We start from the raw sequence: 19,511 nt of genomic DNA, 5'->3' as shown, positions 1-19,511 counted from the left end.
TTCTTTGATTTTTCTTGTTTTTACACAAGCTTTCTTGTTCCAAAAGTTTCATTTTCCTTCAGCAGTTATCTACAGTCACCTTGAATGTTGAAATTATCTGGAGTGCATGCAAAATTTGGTGCACCATCTATCGGTTTGCTTGAAACAGGCAAAATTTCTAATTTCGACGTCACGCGCTGGCGCAGGCAGCGCACAGTAAAGTGTACTGTTTCTGCTTCAAAAATGAAAACTATATGCAGAGCTGCCAAGTAGTACGAATTTTCTGTATTTCATACGGAAATCAATTTAAAATACGGCAGTACGCTTTTTCATGATAAAATACGGGAAAAACAAATTAGAGAAGAAAAGGTATTCCGTGTGTTGCTGCCCTCTACGTTCAATGAGTTATGCTTTCATCAAGGCTTTCCGATTAGAATTTTCGATATCCTGGCGAATCATATGCGGGTGACAAGTTCCGAGGGCACGCACGTAGTTTACAAGCGCAAAGCAGCGGCTCAAATCGCGATATTTTGCGACTGGTAAATACGTCTGTAAGGATGATGACGTCATCCAAGATGGCAACTTACGTTGACCGACGGAAGGATCGAAGATGACGATGTTTCGATCATAATTTGAAACGAATTAGCCGTAACTGCGGTCTAAGGTACGATATTTCTGAATTTCATACATTTTTCCGTAAATATGGATGCAATTTCTTTTTCATAATGTGATATTTTATGATTTTATTTGCAAAAAACGATCGAAAAAAAAACAGGTTTCCGTCGAATGTTAGATCTAACGTTACTGCTAATACGTTGTCTGTACGTACGGGCCTCCAAATTCTTCAGTCTATGTATGGGTGAGTCAGCCAACGCAGTTCAGCGGAACAACCAAAATCTAGACTGAAGCTTTCGGTCTCGTGTGCGACGGTGTGGGGCGCAAAATAATGTAAGAAGTGATCGAACTTTGCCATTATGCATGCATATTTATCTCATGGTAAAAATACAGATTTTTTGGTCAAAATACTGATTTTGGGGGATAAGAATACTGAAAATGCAAAATACAACTTGGCAGCTCTGTATATGGCAAGAATATGATACTTAATGATGGAAAAAATATTCATGATTTATAATATGACTGAATGTATTCTTTCTTTCCATTTTATTTTCAGATTGAAATATCTGCTGCAACGTCAGAAGCCTGAGAGCACCATTCTCTTCTTATTAAACGTTGCTTTCAAGGTAATTTTCACCGTGTTAAATCCACTTTTTGCTTTTGACCTCCGTTGGTTCTCTCCCACTCGTCACGTATAAATGATTCACTTGAACTGATAAATTTTAAGATCATTAATGCAGAACTATGGCAGTTTTAACAAGGGATTTGAATTTATTGTATTCATGTCAGCTTTGATTTTTCTTATGAGTGAACGAGATATTCTTCCTATCCATAGAAACAACCTTTAAATCAGGAGAATGACTGAATAATACCTTGAAAAATTCATATAGATTTATTGGTAGAGGAGTTTGTAATGTATTTTTATTGATATTGTACTTGTTTCCATAGACCCCACTACGATTTGATAGCAAATCAATTCTTTACCTGTGAAAAAACAGTGACATGATTTGTTATCAGCATCTCTGCTACTCTTTTGAGCTTTTTTGTGTAATAATGAAAGTTGTGGCATTTTTTTTAAATAATGAATTTTTAGGGGGGTGGTATAAAGAAGATGTGATGAAATGCAATTTAAATGATGCATTCTTATTCCATGGAACAATTATAAATGTTGGTGTTTATTGTTTCTAGCAAACCTCAACTCACGTCACTACGGGATGTCAGGTGAGGGCACTTCGTTGCCTCTTCTCACTTTCCGATGATGACATCATCTCTAAGGTTTCCAAGCTACCTGTCAGTGAGCTCAGGTACAGTACAGAATTAAAGGGAATGTTAATCAATACTTGGGAAACCTGGATGTTTTTTGAGTTTGTGGCATATCAGTCTTTCAAAGAGGAAAAGATGAATGAAATTGAAAACCAATGTATTGTGCTGCATCTTTGCCCCAAGTTATGAAGCAATGCCCAACCTTAAGTAACTTCAAAAGGAAATATAAAATATTGTTTGAATTGTTACATATATAGGTAACAATTTGTCACATTAGGTAAATTTAACTCTTTGCATGTTACACATATAGGTAACAATTTGTCACAGGTCAATTTAACTCTTTGCATATTACATATATAGGTAACAATTTGTCACATTAGGTAAATTTTACTCTGTGCATGTTACATATATTGGTAACAATTTGTCACATTAGGTAAATTTTACTCTTTGCATGTTACAATTATAGGTAACAGTTTGTCACATTAGGTAAATTTAACTATTTGCATGTTACATAGATAGGTAACAATTTGTCACATTAGGTAAATTTAACTCTTTGCATGTTACATATATAGGTAACAATTTGTCACATTAGGTAAATTTTACTCTTTGCATGTTAATCCCCTCCCCCCCCTCCGATCATTTTTTTTTTCCATTTGGTGTAGGATCTTTGCTTTTGTTGTTTTCTATTCTTTTCTATTTCCATTAAATCCTAATCTGTTTGATCTTTTTTGGCAGTATACAAGGGATCAACCTAGACAGGCCAATGTCTTATTGCTGATCCCCCACATCCACTGCTACTTAATGTTATTCACTCCTATCTGTTTTTTTTACAATTGATTTCTCGTGTATTTCTTCTTAGTTTTTTTTTAAGCCAAACCTTTTTTCCATTATCTATCGTGTATATTTGTATGATTATGTTTATACATTGTATCTTTTATTTCAATGTTTTATGAGAGATGTGAACAGAGCTACCAAGTCTCACGCATTATGCCTGAGACTCAAGCATTTTGGACTCTTGTTCATCCCCTCAAATTTCTGTCTCAGGCAACTATCACAGCCTATCCCCATATACATTGTACACAATGTCTGTGATCTCACTCAGATTCACAGAAAATCTCACGCATAGCTGGTCTTTGAACTTGGCATCTCTGTGTGAAATAAATGAAACTGAACTGAATTGTTTGTAGACTCAGAAATTTTTGGAACATCAGTGAATAATAAATCATGCTCTAAGCCAATCGGATGCAAGGGTTTCAGTAACTGTAACAGACTTTGGGGGGAATCACTGATTATTTGCTTCGTGATATGCTTTCCTAAATGTAATGTATCTTCATCAGAAATTTATCAGAAAGTCGGTGAATAAAAAAATAAATGTATTTATTTCAAGTTCATGATATTTATGGTGGCTTGTCCTGCGCATCCCATTCAGACCTATTCATCTATGGAAGGCAAAGAAGATATGGTCTCAAAAAGTGCTAAATCATTTTTGCTCCAATCATCAAAAGCTGAAATTTGATATTTGTAGATTAAAATTCTTGGTGCTAACAAGCATTTGAATGTAAAGTCGATTATTAGTCACAATTATATTAGGATTTTTTTAGGATTGAGGGTCATTTGTATTTGGGGTGTTTACAAATGACTGTCTCATCTAATTTAATTCATCAGGGAATACTTGAAGAATTTGGTGTACCTTAGTGAGTTTGAAGCTCTGAATATTGCCATGGATATTAGTACATTCACATCATCCAACAAGGCTAGCCTGGTCAGGGGTCTCTGGAAAAACCACAACCATGAACCCAGGGTGAGTAGAGGAACCTTATAAAAGGAGAATGAAACATTTAGAACAAGATCGCTTGTGTGAAAACAGAAAAATGAAAGAAACAGCTCAACAAAAGTTTGAGAAAAATCAGACAAATAATGAGAAAGTTATGAGCATTTGAATATTGTGATCATTATGCTATGGAGATCCTCACATAGGCAATGCGACAAAGATGTGTGATGTCACTTGTGAAGAACTCTCCCCATTACTTTACTATATATTTCACATAAACTGCCTCTTATATCTATCAAAACATCATGTGTTCTTTCTATAGGAGGGCATGTGATACAGATTTTTAAAGAATACATCATGGATAAAGAGTTTGTATCACCATAAGAAAAAGCAAACAGAGACATTTTGAGGGTATTTTACAGTCTATCAAAGGGAAAGTTGTTCACATGTGACATCACGCAACCTTGTCGCAATTCCAATGGGAGGATCTCCATGGCATTAGTGATAACAATATTTAAATGCACATAACTTTCTTGGTATTTGTCAAATTTTTCTCAAACTTTCTTTGTTCTTATTATTTGATTTTTCTGTTTCGACACAAGCCTACTTGTTCCAAAGTTTTCATTTCCCTTTACACACTTCATGGTAGTTATGTCAATAAGCTTTTTTAAGGGAAATCAAGTCATAGGAAGGGTGAAAACTATCATTGTGAGTTTTCAGTTACTTTTTATGTTTAATAATGTCATCCATTGAATTGTCTCTCTTTGCCACAAGTGGGACAATGTTATTGAAAGCCCTTTTTGATAATCTTTGATTCATCAAATTAGTAATTAGAGGTTTAAGTAGGCATCAAATTGCCTAGTCTATAGAGGATAAAGCATTAAAGTTCTAATAAAGTTTTTAAATAATATTTTTTACCACTGAATAAAAGATATGGTTGCATTGGATAGATGCAGATTTCTTGTTCTGGTGTATTTTAGTTTGATTATTAGAGCTATGCATCAGAAGTTATAAAAATTACTTATATGTTCTCAATATGTTCTCAATTCCTTTCATACATGTATAATACTCTTGGATATTGTTGGAAGGAATCAGTTTGTGTTCAGAAATTGTGTTTGTCCTCCCATGTTCTCCTGTTTAAATTTTGCACTCGATTGGAGATTGTGTCTGTATATCCACATAAACTCCAACTGAGAATATTCTTCAGCAAGCTTTCACGTCCATGAATATATATGTTCATTTTCTTCCAGAGTGTGCGACTAATTGCAGAGCTGTGTTTAGAGTATGAGATCCATGACATACATCTGTGGAACAGCATGCTGCAGCAGATACAGAAATTTGGAATGGTAGGTGACATACACTGTCTTGAGATAACATTTGATGCTCAAATCCTGTAAGCTTTGTCCAAAGATTCCCCCCCCCCCCAAAAAAAAAAAATCAAGATACTAACAAGATTATGATCAGTGAGGGATACAGTTCTCGGAGCTTTGCTTGAATCTTCAAGGAGACTAGTTACCCAAATTCAGTGCATTTGAAGAAAAAAGAAAACTAATCAGTGAGAGGGTGATGAAAATAGATATACATGTAGTTTTACACAACTTACCTACATATTACATGTATCATTTCGGCTATGTTACAGTGGAAAACACTCCGTCCCTCGGATAGGACGTTAAGTGGAGGCCCCTTGTAGAGGAGAATTACCACCTTTGCACGTTAAGAACCCAGTGCACTATTCGAATAAGAGTAGGGGGAAACCCCGGTGTATTGGTCCACCTGCATTCCCCCAGCCAGTTATCGGGAGGAGAGACCTGCGGGTCACAGTTCTGTGTGCGCGCCCTTGTAGGCGACCCAGATTGGCTGGCTCCTCCAATGCGCCTTTGAATGTCTTTGACAGATATATGGTGCTATACAAATGCTGTGCATCATCATCATTAAATTCTAAAACTGCTATGTCCTTACTAGGCCATTGTGATGCCATAATGTATATATCCCATACTTTTCACTTTTAAAGAAAATGTTTCTGACTCCGCTTTCTCAACTACATGTATATTGTCATTATGAAGTATACAAGGGCATCTTTACCTGTTAAACCAATTTCTTTATTCCTCTATTTATTTTGTGCTAATTCTTTCTATTAGATCTGTAGGAACACTCAAGCTAATCTTAGTATATGCAGGTATTCTTACAAGTCGACAAACACATAACACAATATGTTTGCATAAATATTCTTGATTCCGATTTAGCTTGACTATCTAGAGTATGTACTGGTTGAGATAGCTGGTCTGAAAGTGCTAAGGTCTGTTCAGTGCCTGCCCAAGGTTTGGTCCATCATTCTCGCCACCCCGTTCATGTCCAGTGAGTACGAGGGATATAGTTCTTAATATGTTAGTTCTGCAGACTCTTGCGAAACTGTGCCTAATTTGAATTTGTTGGAACCACAGAAAGGTGTGTGACCTAGGAGAAATTCTACTTACGGAATGTAAATAACACACATCTTGCATGGTAAATTGCCAATTCATCTTCTGACAACTTGTCCATTCACCACATGGTCTAATAGTCTCACGCCATTCCGTCCGACTCTCCGTCTAACACCCAGAGCTACCAAGTCTCACGCATTATGCGTGAGGCTCAAGCATTTTGGACTCTTGTTCATCCCCTTAAATCTCTGTCTCATGCAACTATCACAGCCTATCCCCATATACATTTTACACAATGTCTGTGATCTCACTCAGATTCACAGAAAATCTCACGCATAGCTGGTCTTTGAACTTGGCATCTCTGAACACCCATTTCGTCCAATAATCATATAGTCCAAAAATCATCACTTCGTCTAATCACCATTTTGTCTATGACCATTTGGTCTCATAACAATTTGATCTAATATCCATTTCATTTTCATTCATTTTGCACAATCAACACCAAGTCCAATTAGACCAAATGGTATGGCTATTGAACCAACTGGTTATTAGACGAAATGGTGAGTGGACGAATTGGCAATTAGACCATGAGGATAGTGGACGAACTGACGGTAGACCAAATGATAGTAGACGAGTTGGTAATTGGACAAATTGGCATTAGACGAATCGGAAATAAACCGTCTTACATAATCAGGGGCCCGTAACACAAAGCATAGCAATCATCATAGAACATTTTTCTGTGATTGATTGCATTGAATAAAATGTACAATCAATCGTGAAAATCAAGCGTACGATCAATCACCTTTGTGTAACGGGACTCTGGTCTAAAAATTGCTTTGATTGAGGCGATTATGATGTATTTTGGTACATGTAGTATTATTATTGATTGCTGTAACAACTGCAATAGATGCATTGTCCCCAATTGATATATGTCAAACAGTGTCAAGACAATGTTTACCTACCACTTTTTTCAGCTACGACTATAAGGAGATTGGAGAATAACATAATCGTAATAGAAATGACCTGTTTATGACCCTCTTTCTGTGACTCTGGTGGGTTGATTTTGAATAATGGAGATTGGGCATGGGTTTTATAGCATTTCAAGGCCTCTGAAACACATGAAAACCCTGACAGTTTAAATTTTGCCTGCCACTGACAAAAATCACTCCTATGCCACATTTATTTCAAGGTGCAATATTAAAATGAGTTTTGCATGGAGTAGGCTAATTCAGCTCACAATGGTTTTTGATTGGTTTATTGTAAAAAAAATCTTTGTACTTACACAGTACTAAGTGATGCACACATCACTATTGTGTATGTGTGTGTATTGTGACTTGAGTTGAACTTGGCAGTCTGCTGTTTGTGACCCTATTCGAACACAGCGGGCAAAGAGTTAAAACATTGTGAGATGTGATGCAGGGTCTAAATCAAATCACAACCTGAGACGCCTATCAGTGACTCAAGCAGCAATCCATGACTCCTTCCCATAGACATCTGTACAGTGACTTGACTGACTTAACTTGAACTCTTAACTGACTTGATTCGACCTAAAATGTTCGACTTGTTACAACCCTGGTGTGATCTATCATTATTGATCCAATATCCTTGTTTCATTGAAGTTTCATTGTTACAATATCTGATATTATTGTCATATTGTGCAGCCCTTTTTCACAATTTCTTTCTTTTTCTTGAGTTCTGACGGATTCTTCTCTTAAGATGTGAAACACTTTGTTTACTTTTTATAATAATCAGTAACCATACAGCATATTTTCTGCATATCTCTCATGATTGCTAAACTTCAAAATGCTGTAACTTTCGTCTTAGATTTGAGATCCAGTTTTCACTGAATTATAGATTTCCACTCTTTAAGGCTTGGTCCCACTGCCCTTACAGATTCGGAGAGGATGTAAAACAGAAAAGAATATTGCCATCCGTTGGAAAACGTTATGTATCCTTTGGGTACTCTTTGCATACGCGTTTCATACGCCCTATATCAATTGAGCATCCATCCACTGTGATTTCATCGTTCATGCATTTTATTCCATTGTCTGGAGCGGATGAAAACGGATAGAGCCACCCCAAAATTGTGCTTGTTCACTGTGTCCATTATGAATACGTTTTGTGTCTGTCGGCCAGTGGGACCAGGCCTTTACATCTGTTTCCACTCCGATTCCACGTACAGAAATGTAATTGGTTATATGTATGGTTTGACCTTAGGCTGCTGTTTTAGCCAGCATTTCAATATTCTGATGTTTATTTGCAGTCTGTACCCCACTGACCGAAGAACAGGCCCAGAGGTGTAGGAATGTACTCTCATTAGTACAGAAGTAAGTGAGAATCTTTCATTTGCATAATAATAATAGAAATGAAAATGATGATGATGATGATGATGGTGATGATAAAAGTATCTATACCTATTCAGCAAAAGTTGTGAATTGTCTCTTAACTTGGTAAGAAATCAGGTATGTGTATTTGAGTTTTGTCAGACGTGTATCAATCAGATATGATTATTTACGTCTTGGACCTACCTTTAACGTCACCATCCGAAAGACTTGACCAAGTCATGTGGTCTTGTGCTGCTGTATCTATGTGTGGAATGTCTGAGCATTATGGTTCTGATTCTTGCCTTTCAAACAAAGGGTCATTGTTTCCAGTCAAGTCATGGCAGTATATTCCATCAGCAAAAATATGTAGGGGAAGGCGGGGTAAGTTGAGCATAGGGGCAAGTTGAGCCACCAGCCCCAGGCCAATAATGAATGAGTCAGACATTGTGGTGGTGTTATGTATTGATGACCCATAGCATAACCCCTAACCCCACCATATTGTTTTCAACTTCGAAACAAAAAGTAGTTTTTTAGAGGGTAAAATATGAATTTCAGCCAAAAAAGTAAAAAAGAGTGTGAAATAGATAAGTGCTTTATAAACACACACGTCTTTAAATATAATGAAGACATGATAACAACATTATTAGTCCAGGTATGGATCTTCATTCTTGTCATAGTCTTTTATATGATGGATGCATAATAAATGTGTGGATACAAAATTATCGCACTAAGTTCGGACTGGGGTAAGTTGAGCCAAACAGCATGGGGCAAGTTGAGCCATGGTAATTCCTATGGTAATGTATCTTAGAAAACAAACAAACCATAAAAATCGATTGAAATGCTGGCTGAAAGGAGTTAATTTACATGGCTGCTCTTTTCCTTTTAAAGGATGTTAGTATTTATGGAGAATTAGCAAGTGAAAAGACTTTAAACAAAAGATTGATATGCTGGTTCTCCCCTCATACATTTTATACATAGTTTTTGTGGCTCAACTTACCCCAGAAGGTGGCTCAAACTTACCCCATATATGGGGCAAGTTGAGCCATTTGACATCGTTTTTTTCAAAGGTCACGATGACTTTCAGTGTGGGGATAGAAAGTTATATATAGGTGGAAAATATTCCGGAAGAATTAAATTTTAAGGCAAGGTACTTATTTCGACAAGATTTTTAATCATATCAATTCTAACATGCAAAAAGCAAAAACTGTCACAACTTACCCCGCCTTCCCCTACATATATTTTTCAGCACTTGACCCAGATGAGATGAATGGACGACAAACATTTTAAAAACTTAAGATATATGATTTTCTGCTGATATAATTATGCTCTTTTAAATCAGAAAATGTTGTTCCATCATCAGGTATCCCCTAAATATAACAATGTGTTCATCTATCTTCTTTTTACCTTAGGTGTCCAGTTCCATTCGATCTTGATTTCATACGACTAAGCTGTCAGTTTCTGAGGGTTGATATGCATGCAGAGGCATTGGCTTGCCTTCTACACATACCAGACAAAACTAAGAGAGATTCTCAGATTGATGTAAGATATCTCCTTCATATCATCTTTAGTATGGAAGAGTGAATAGATTTATTGTATGATTTATTGATTGAATTATTAATGGGATGATTGAGTGATTGATTTATTCATTAAAATGAATGATTGAAACATTCATTTGTTCATTGATTGATTGATTGGTTGGTTGGTTGATTGATTGATTGATTGATTCATTCATTCATTGATTCAGTCATTCATTCATTCACTCACTCATTCATTTATTCATTCATTCGTTCATTCATTCTTTGATAATATTGTTTGAATGATTATTAATGGCATATTAAAGACTAACTGATTATTTATTCGTTTCTGCATGTCATGGCAATGTACATAGTGTTATCATCACAAAATTGAATACATTAAATTTTACATAATAATAATGTATAATTTACATAACTGATTATAACAAGGTTGCAGACATGCAGTGGTATGACAAAATAAGCAGATGCTTGAGCTGTTGTCAGACCTTTGGATATTAAAAAGTCAAAACTAATGATTACACAACGAAGGGAAGGAAGAAAAAAACAGACAAAAACAAACAAAAACAAATTATTATGTGCCACAACTATTTACAAATATTTACAAGGAGTGTGTGAGGCGTAACAATAATTGAAATTATATCAATCTTTAAGTTTGAAATGTACAGTACAACAAAATGTGTTTTGCTAAAAAATTACATCTTAGAGACAAGTATGCGTTTTGGAATGAATGCATTGATAATATATTCCTAGTACTAGTAGGTAGGGAATTCCAAACATCAGGTCCATAATGCATGATATAATTGTTCATAATAGTTATTCTTTAGTAAAATCAGTTATCAATCTAGTAGTGTGGTATATTTGCTGATTTGTTGAAAGCATTTTTTTATAGATTTATTAATTTGACTTCATTTTCAATAGAATTAACTTTCTTACTGTTTCAGATGCTCTTGGATACACGCCATGTAATCATCTTAGATTCTCTCTCTCATCTTATGGAAATAAAGCAACCACTACCAGAACATGAACACGTAAGTACTTTTATTAAGCAATTTTTGTTCATTCATATTTTTTTTTCAATTGATATTGGATTTGTAAATGATACATTCGTATTATATGCTTTCATTTATTCCATTTCTCCTTTTTGTGTTTGGAATAGCTTTGTGCTTACAATTAGTCTTCTAAAATAGAATACTGTATATGAGTAAAGATTACTAAAGAAAAAATGGAATGTGTGTTTCATAGGCAGAAGATTTTTAATTAAATAGTACATATTTCCTTAGCTTTAAGTATTTAGTTCTATGTCATCTTCCTAAATCTGCTTTCTCAATACTTAGAAATTAATAACACAGTATTTTTCTTTTAATTATGACATAAAACAGTTAATAATATATCATAATTGGTAGATTGAAATTAATAATGGAACAAGAATGTTAGATAATCACACCAGCCAGACTTAACAAAGGTTAAGAGATAGGCTAATGTGACAGTTTTTTACACAGAGCAAGCTTGCGCAACCTTTCATGCTTAGAAAAACAAGAAACTTAACCCTAAATAGACTGGGCTATTTCGACGCCTAAGAAGACGGGGGGGGGGGGCTGATTCAGCCCCCCCTTATGATCTCGGCCGTCGACCGCGCGATCGCGACGAAAATTGACACACGCGTTACCCATGGCATTATCTACAAAACTAAAACATAAATTCTGCAAAAAATCTCATGTCTCATTAATTATGCTAATTTATGCATAAAATCATAAGTTTGCTCTAATTAATAAAATAATGCCCCTGAAATGCTAATTTTTGTTTCACATACTTAAGATAGTCATCTGATCAAATTGATTTTAAAAAAATTTCAAAATCACATTTATTTTCTTATGTATTCTATTGTTTTCTAAATTTCTTATGTATTTCTTTGTCTTTCGACTTTTTGTTTTTTATTGTTTTTTCAATGGAAATTGTTGGGGACTTTATTTTGACCATAAAAAAGATAAAATTAATTGATTTTAAGCAGTAAAAGGAAAAATAATGATGCATTTGTGAATATTGGCTAAGAACACTATTTGCATTGGATTTGTACACAAATTCACGTTTTTGAGTAATTTTGGGTCTGCATGCACTTACGAAATGTTGCGTAATTTGGAACCGCGTACCCGGGGGTCACAACTTTGGTCTCAAAAGTTGCGCGAGACTTGAAAGTAAAAAGTCAGCGAGCGAAGCGGTAAAAAAATTTCGCGTGGCGGATTTATCACGAAAAATGTCGAGGGGGGGGCTGAATCAGCCCCCCCCCATCTTTTTAGGGTTAAGTAAGGATTAAGTAAAGTTATAAAAGAATGAAGAAGATCATTTGACCTTTGATATCTAGGAGCAGCAACTCAGCAACATTTTTTTTATGAGGTTGTTCAATTTTTAGAATTTATACCCGGATTCAAGAAATATACTAATTTGTACCTACCTTAGGTTTTGACTGAAGTGTACAGACACACATCATCCAAAGGTATGTATGAGACCCTTCTAGGAACAAAGCATTTCATGGGATTAGTTCACCACCTAGCCAAGCAGGATCAGCTCCAGGATCTCATCAGGAAGACCATAGGAGCAGACAGGTATAAGAACAATCTCAGGCTGTTTCAGTTCCCCACTAATACCTAGTTTTCACTGTCACAAGCTGTGACAAGATTCAAACCTTGGTCAAAATCTTAGAGTGTTGTAGTGATCTTTTAAGTTCTTATCAGATCTTGGGTCAGTCGTGCCAATCATCGTGATTGTAAAAGAATATTTTGACGGCTCAAAAAATTTTGCTTTCAGCTGGTAAAGGCAAACTGTAATGGATAACACAACAGTGAGATTAGGTATCACACACCGTCTGTGACTGTATTTTTTGAGAATTTTTGATAGAATGTATTGTAAACAGCAATTCAATGAAGCAGTCAACCTTTTTGTACTTTTGACCCCCATTTGATTCAATTTTTACTTCACTTTACAAACTGCTCTAGCGATGACATTTTGAGAAGGTTAATTGCCAATTCGTCTACTGCCAACTCGTCCACTCTCCACATGGTCTACTTAACCATTTGGTCCAATCATCACTTCATCTAATCACCATTTCGTCTCATAACCAGTTGGTCTAGTATCAATTTCACTTTCATTCATTTTGCACAATTTAACACTTAGTCCAAGTAGGCCAAATGGTATATGGACTAAATAGCTATTGAACCAACTGGTTATTAGATGGATTGGTATTAGACTAAATGAAAGTAAGCCATGTGGTGAGTGGATGAACTGATAGTAGACCAAATGGAGTTGGCAATTGGACGAATTGGCATGAGACGAATTGGAAATAAACCTTTCGAGAGCATGACAACCATGCAAAATATATATATTTTTTTCAGGGTTACCTTTCACAGCTGATTTCCTAAAATCTGTATCTTCAGATAATTTCAGGGGCTTTAAAAAAAAAAAAACTTTCCTGGGCTCTTTCAAGCAGTTCAGGGGCCAGTTGCATAAAACTTTTTACCTGAGAAAACTCAGGTTGTTTTAACCGGAGTTTTTGCCCTGTGTTAAAGTCAATGGCAGATATCAGACTAACCTTAGTTTTCAGTTTTTACCAGAGTTTTCTCAGGTAAAAAGTTTTATGCAACAGGCCCCAGGGGTTGAAATCACCCAGGCCCCTGTGTAATTTTCCCTGATTACAACTTCTTTTAACAAGAAAGCAAAAGACATATTCCAAGAAGTTCCTATATACATGGGATCCGTTGTACATACCACCTACTCCCCTTCTTTCCTGATTCTTCCCCCATGTGTGCTGATCCCCGACCACCTTCAGCAACTGCCCTTATTCTAGATTGTTTCTCTTGAAGACCATGGCCCGTATTCTGAAGTCAGGTTTAACTTAGACCATGGTCTAACTCTGTGCTAAAATTATGGGAAGCCAAGATTGTCAACATTTTTATTAAGTTGTATGTTTCTTATGTTTACTATGCTCTTTCCTGATTCTTCAATGGTGAAGACAATCATCTATTTATACTTCCTAGACACTCATGGATGATTTGAGAGCCAAATGAGCTGAAATATGATATCTCTACCGTTAGTGATTTATGTAACAATTAAACCTGACTTCAGAATACGGGCCCATGTGTTCTTTATGCATTTATTTGTCTCTACTATCTTCATTTAGGCAGTACATGAATGTTCAAGCAAACATATTTCCTGTTCCTTGGTCTTGCAGGGGAAACTCTTTTATTCCTGAAGAATTTTTCTTCTGAATTCAAAGTAGCAAATGCCATGCAATTATGACACAATTATATTATGATCTTCATGCCAGTGCATAGTTTTGTTTATAGAATGAAATGAGATTTTAAACAATTCTTGGTTCTCTTCTTTTTGATCAACTTCAAAGTTTGAATGCTTCTCAGTCCCTTTATATGATCTTTGAGCATTTATAATGATTGTTTTCAATGCAGGATACCAGATGCCATCAAACTTGTGAACGTATTTCATTTTTACTACCCTGTCTCACCGTCTGCTCATGGTTCAACGGGCATCGAACTTCTCAAGGTGAGTAAATGTAGTCCTGTTTTTTAAATCCACTTTTTTTTTCCTTGTTGAAGGGGGGGTGCCTGATTCTCCTGGCTTACATTTCTGGAAATTACCATTAGACCATTTATTCCCTCCCTCCACTCTGCATGAGTGCATCCTCCATCCTCACCCTACTCTCCTCCACTTGCTTCTTCTCAAATCGGTTCCATGACATTTGCTCCGGCGACAATTGCTCCGATGGAAACTCTACACATTAAACGAAACATCAAACCTAATCTCAAAAAACTAAATAAACCCTAATCGTAATCATGACAATATTCTGAACCAAAAACTCTATCACAATCCTAACACTACTATGCCTTCCAAGATATTAAGACCGGAGCAATTGTCGCAGGAGCATATGTCATGTCACCCTCAAATCATCCCCTCCTCTGACCAATCACTTCAAACCCAAAACCGCTTCTTAAAAACACGCCAATGGTCTCTTTGTATGATTTCAATTTGATTCAAAACACTCAAGAAGGATAATGGAAATTTGAGTTATACAGTGTAATACCCATTGAGGAAAAAAGACATGTCCATTAAAACTACATAAAAAAAGTAATAATTTTTTTATAGGTGTTACCCTCATGTAATGGGGATAGAGGGTCAATTTGACCCCCCTCCCTTGCATTTGTACATACAAGCAAATGTTTGAAAATATTGCCGCCTTGTCTGATTGTAGGTTAATAATATGTAGATTTTATTTCAATTTTATTTTTATATTTTATTTGTTTGTTTTTTGGAGGGGGGGGGGGTGAGCTAGCACTTTGATTGTTGGTGGATGGTATGTGAGTTCTATACACCAATGATAATAACATTATCATACCAATAATGTTGTACGAGTAAGCTATCCTTTATACCTATCTCCTTTCCAGGTCTACCTAACATCACATAGTATGGATGATGAAGCAATGAACATTGTAAACATGATGAAAGAAGAAGATTCCACGGACTAATGCCTTCTGTTGAAATCTTCACCTTTATTTTTGTTTTCTATAGTACTAGTAAAAAAAAGAAAGTTACCTGTTATAGAATGCTGATGTTATGTATTCAAGATTATGGACCATCATCGGTATATCCTTTCCATTTCATACCACATTTGGACAGAATCAGTTATGAATATGAATTTACTAAATGCAGTTTATTCATGTATAGTGATCGTGATAATAATGTTGTATTTTACACCTGTTAGCCACTTCAGTTCCAAATGAAATACACAGTGATTTTTTTTTCTTTTCTTGACACTTTTTTCTTACATGAATAAATATTGGTGATTTCTGTTTCTTTATCAGTACTTCATCATGTGACTCAATGCAAGTGATTTTGACTCATTTTCTATTAAACAATTACCGTTTTGCCCTAAACTATGCATGCAAAACTGATCCAACTGTACCAAACAACAATAGAATATGGTGCTTTATCTATACAAAATATTTTCTTATTCTATACTTCTAAAATATTGATATTATTTATTTTAAAAAAATATCTTCTAAAATTGGTGAAGTGTCATCGAATATGTGCCTTGTCATTTCTTTTGCCACTGCAATAGAATAAATGTCCATGGTGAACTATAATTATGTATGTTGATTGAGAATTTGATTTAATGAGGGTAATAATGTATAAATATCATGTCTTAGAAAGGCAAGTATAAATCCACAGGAAGGGAATTCATGACAAGCAAGAAAGTGATGTCATTATTTGTTTTCTGTGTTTCATCTTCAATTAGAAGGGATGTCATTGAAAAACTTGGAATTAATGTTGTATCCCTGCACAAGAAAATATGCAGAGTTCATTGCCCTTTTCTATTTTGATGTTGTAGTATCCACCTTACGTATAACAGATAGGGAGTACTTCATTCAAACTTGTATCTTACTTGTTCCATTTGCAAAATAGATTTTATATTTTATTTTAATTAACTGTATGATGATTGGATTACTGTGGAAAATTAGAAACATTTTCCATAAGTTATCAACAATATTCTGTCTTACAGACAAAAATATAATAAATTGGTTAGTGAGTGACCACTTTGTGAAAATGACAATTTGCAAATATATTTGAAAATATATTTTAGAGGATGTTAAGGCTTCGGGTCAAAGAAAGGGAAATGATCATAATTTCATGAAATTAATCTGATATATTATCCTTATCGACCTAAAAACCCTGGTTTCATGTGTAACCACAATTTCAATTTACATTAAACTTGCCCCATATGGAAAGTATGGACCTGATGTTCTGTTGTGTATGGAATAGTGATATAATCATTATTAACCAGGTGGGTTTTTCACAAAGCTGTTTGTAAGTTAAGAGTGACTTTAAGAACGACTGGGTATCCTTGTGGAAAATGGTGCACATGATTGGCCATTGTTTAGCGCGTAAGAAAGGATCACCAGATCAGAGAGCGAAGTTGGCTCAGTCGGTAAAGTGTCTGCCCGTCAAACCAAAGATCTTGGGTTCGAGTCCTCCCCGGGCAGATGACTGAAGCCAGTGCGTTGTGTGTAAACGTCTCTCCCCTGTTTCATAGATGCAGGCTATGTTACAGTGGAAAACACTCCATCCCTTGGATAGGACGTTAAATGGAGGCCCCCTGTAGAGGAGAATCACCACCTTTGCACGTTAAGAACCCAGTGCCCTATTCGAGTAGTAGTAGTGTAGTGGTCCACCTGCATTCCCAAACCAGTTATCGGGAGGAGAGACCTGCGGGTCACAGTTCTGTGTGTGCACCCTTCTTGGCGACCCAGATTGGCTGGCTCCTCAGATCCAATGCGCCTTTGAATGTCTGACAGATATATGGCGCTATATAAATACTGTGCATCATCATCATCATCACCAGTCGTTCTTAAAGTCACTCTTAACTTACGAACATCACTATGAAACAGCCCCCTGCTCAGATGTACTGTAAGTATGATAATATATGTACTTTCATCATATGCCTTGTTTTGTATTATTTTATAGATGATGGATTATTTATAGATGATGGATAAAAAGGCAAAAGCCTTGAAATTTACAGCTTCCTCCAGATGTAATAAATACCATGCTTCATACCTCATTTGTTTACTTGAAATGTTATTTGAGTGTTGTTGTTGTTCAATGCTTAGTCCTTTGGGATTCAGGCCACTTTTATGTCTCAGAAAATATTTGTTTGTATTTTGTGTGTGTGTGTGTGGGCTTGTATAGTGTGGAACATACTATGCTTTCATTACATGTAAAAGGGGTATCTGACCTGATTGATATGTGTGAAAGAATAAAACTAAAAAAAACAAAACAGAAAGGTAAAGGTTTGAAAGAAGAGTTGATAGAAATTAAAATTGAAATTAAAATTTTCCTGGGATGCACTTGACCTTTAATTACATAGTGATTAAATCATGATAAAACTAACAACAAATTGTCAATTTGTATTTCAGGGACATACATGCAGTAGTGTAGTTTATTGTAAAGATAAACCCCACATTTTTTCTGACATTAAATAATTCATCAAAACTTTTGGGTTATATTACACTTCCACTTCTCATGGATTTAAAATTCTGTACCCACTGCCATTATGAGCCAGAAACTCATTATTAGTCTCATATTGTATTGATTATTATGGTATAGCTACTAGCTTTCAAATAATCAATGAAACATTGATAATGAAAAAAAAAAGTATTCAGTGTCTCTGCCATTTTTTATCTGTTCATAATGTTTTGATAAAGATTTTTTCAATATTAAATTCTTTCATGCTTGGATGATCCATGGACCTATTAGTAGTAGGTCCATGATCTCTCTTCATTTTCAGCGGGTTCTCTTCCTTGTTTTGGAAACTAAACTAACTTTTCTAAACTTCTCAAATTCTCCGTGTTCACTGAAATTTCTTCAAGTAATAGCCTATAGCAACTAACATATTAAAGCTAAGAATCTACTCTTCCACAACACTAAAAGGCAAGGAAAGTTATATTTACAAATGGTGAATGATCATATTTATTCTCTTTTGGCATTGTAGGCAACATGCACGGGCAGATCTGTCCCGAAAGGTAGGGGGATAGCAGGGGCGGATCCAGCCTTCGCCAAATGGGGAGGGGGCCAAAAATTTTTTCAGCCATATGTTAATCCCCGATCGGCCGCTCGAAGATGATATTTGTTCGTTTTATTGAAGGAGTAGTCCTCATGGTCACTTTTTAGTTTATTCTTATAAATCAACATATATATAATCACATAATCTTTATTTATATTATGCGAGTGCGAAGCGTGACCAAAATTTTTTCGGGGAAATTTTCTGTATTTTTTTTTATTTGAACCATTCTGGGCAATGTTTGTTATCCTGATAAAGATGTATAAATAATTCCTGCGAAGTGCGAGCAGAGGTTAACTGATGGAAAACGTACCTGTTAAAGACTGTTTGCAGTTAGCCATGAAGACGTTACATATTTCAGCAATCATATAATGCGAGCGCGAAGCGCCAGCTGATTTGTTGTTGTTGAAATTTTTACCTAAAGATTAGAAATTCTAAGCACCTTTTGTAACTTAAACATGTGATAGGTATATAACTAAACAATTGATGCGAAGTGCCATAGGCGGCGGAGCAGAGGATTATCTTTTGTGTTTTGGGGGGACGCAACAATAGCCGTCCCCCCCCCAAACACAAAAGATAATCATCTGCTCCGCCGCCAATGCGAAGCGTGAGCGGAAAATTTTGAGATTTAGACCTAAGAACGAGACACTATTCATATTTTGTAAATCATGAAAAGGATAAGTAATTGGGGCTCTTCCTTACACCCGGTCCTTACATTAATGCGAGTGTTTATATGCATTTAATTTGAACTGATTGAAAAGGTACTTGTTAAGGACTGCTTGCGCTAAGCCATGAAGACGTTACATTTTCAACGATCAAATAATGCTAAAGTTTAGAAATTCTAAGCACTTTTTGTAACTTAAACGTATAATAGGTATAAAACTAAACAATTGGTGCGAATCGCGAGCTGAAAATTTTTGACATTTCTACAAAGAGAATCGAAAATTTTAATCAATTTTTGTAATCGTGAACAGGGTAGCTATATTA

General features: G+C 35.6%; 1 protein-coding gene across 2 annotated transcripts in view; it reads left to right on the top strand.

Annotated features, from left to right (window-relative positions):
* The window catches only part of LOC121425702 (kinetochore-associated protein 1-like), a 103,673-nt gene extending 86,649 nt beyond the window's left edge, over nt 1–17,024 (top strand). For both annotated transcript variants that reach the window (XM_041621872.1, XM_041621871.1), the window contains exons 50-60: nt 1,151–1,220; nt 1,783–1,898; nt 3,523–3,658; nt 4,879–4,974; nt 5,872–5,983; nt 8,309–8,372; nt 9,779–9,908; nt 10,846–10,932; nt 12,359–12,504; nt 14,362–14,455; nt 15,355–17,024. In XM_041621872.1, the coding sequence (XP_041477806.1) occupies nt 1,151–1,220; nt 1,783–1,898; nt 3,523–3,658; nt 4,879–4,974; nt 5,872–5,983; nt 8,309–8,372; nt 9,779–9,908; nt 10,846–10,932; nt 12,359–12,504; nt 14,362–14,455; nt 15,355–15,435 (1,132 nt within the window). In that variant the 3' untranslated portion in view covers nt 15,436–17,024. The remainder of the gene's footprint in view (nt 1–1,150; nt 1,221–1,782; nt 1,899–3,522; nt 3,659–4,878; nt 4,975–5,871; nt 5,984–8,308; nt 8,373–9,778; nt 9,909–10,845; nt 10,933–12,358; nt 12,505–14,361; nt 14,456–15,354) is intronic.
* Nucleotides 17,025–19,511: the final 2,487 nt, after the last annotated feature.

Source organism: Lytechinus variegatus, chromosome 12 (assembly GCF_018143015.1).
Source record: "Lytechinus variegatus isolate NC3 chromosome 12, Lvar_3.0, whole genome shotgun sequence".
NCBI classification, from domain to species: Eukaryota; Metazoa; Echinodermata; class Echinoidea; order Temnopleuroida; family Toxopneustidae; genus Lytechinus; species Lytechinus variegatus.
The sequence above is the reverse complement of the archived record's forward strand: the minus strand, read 5'-3'. Positions and strand labels throughout refer to the sequence as shown.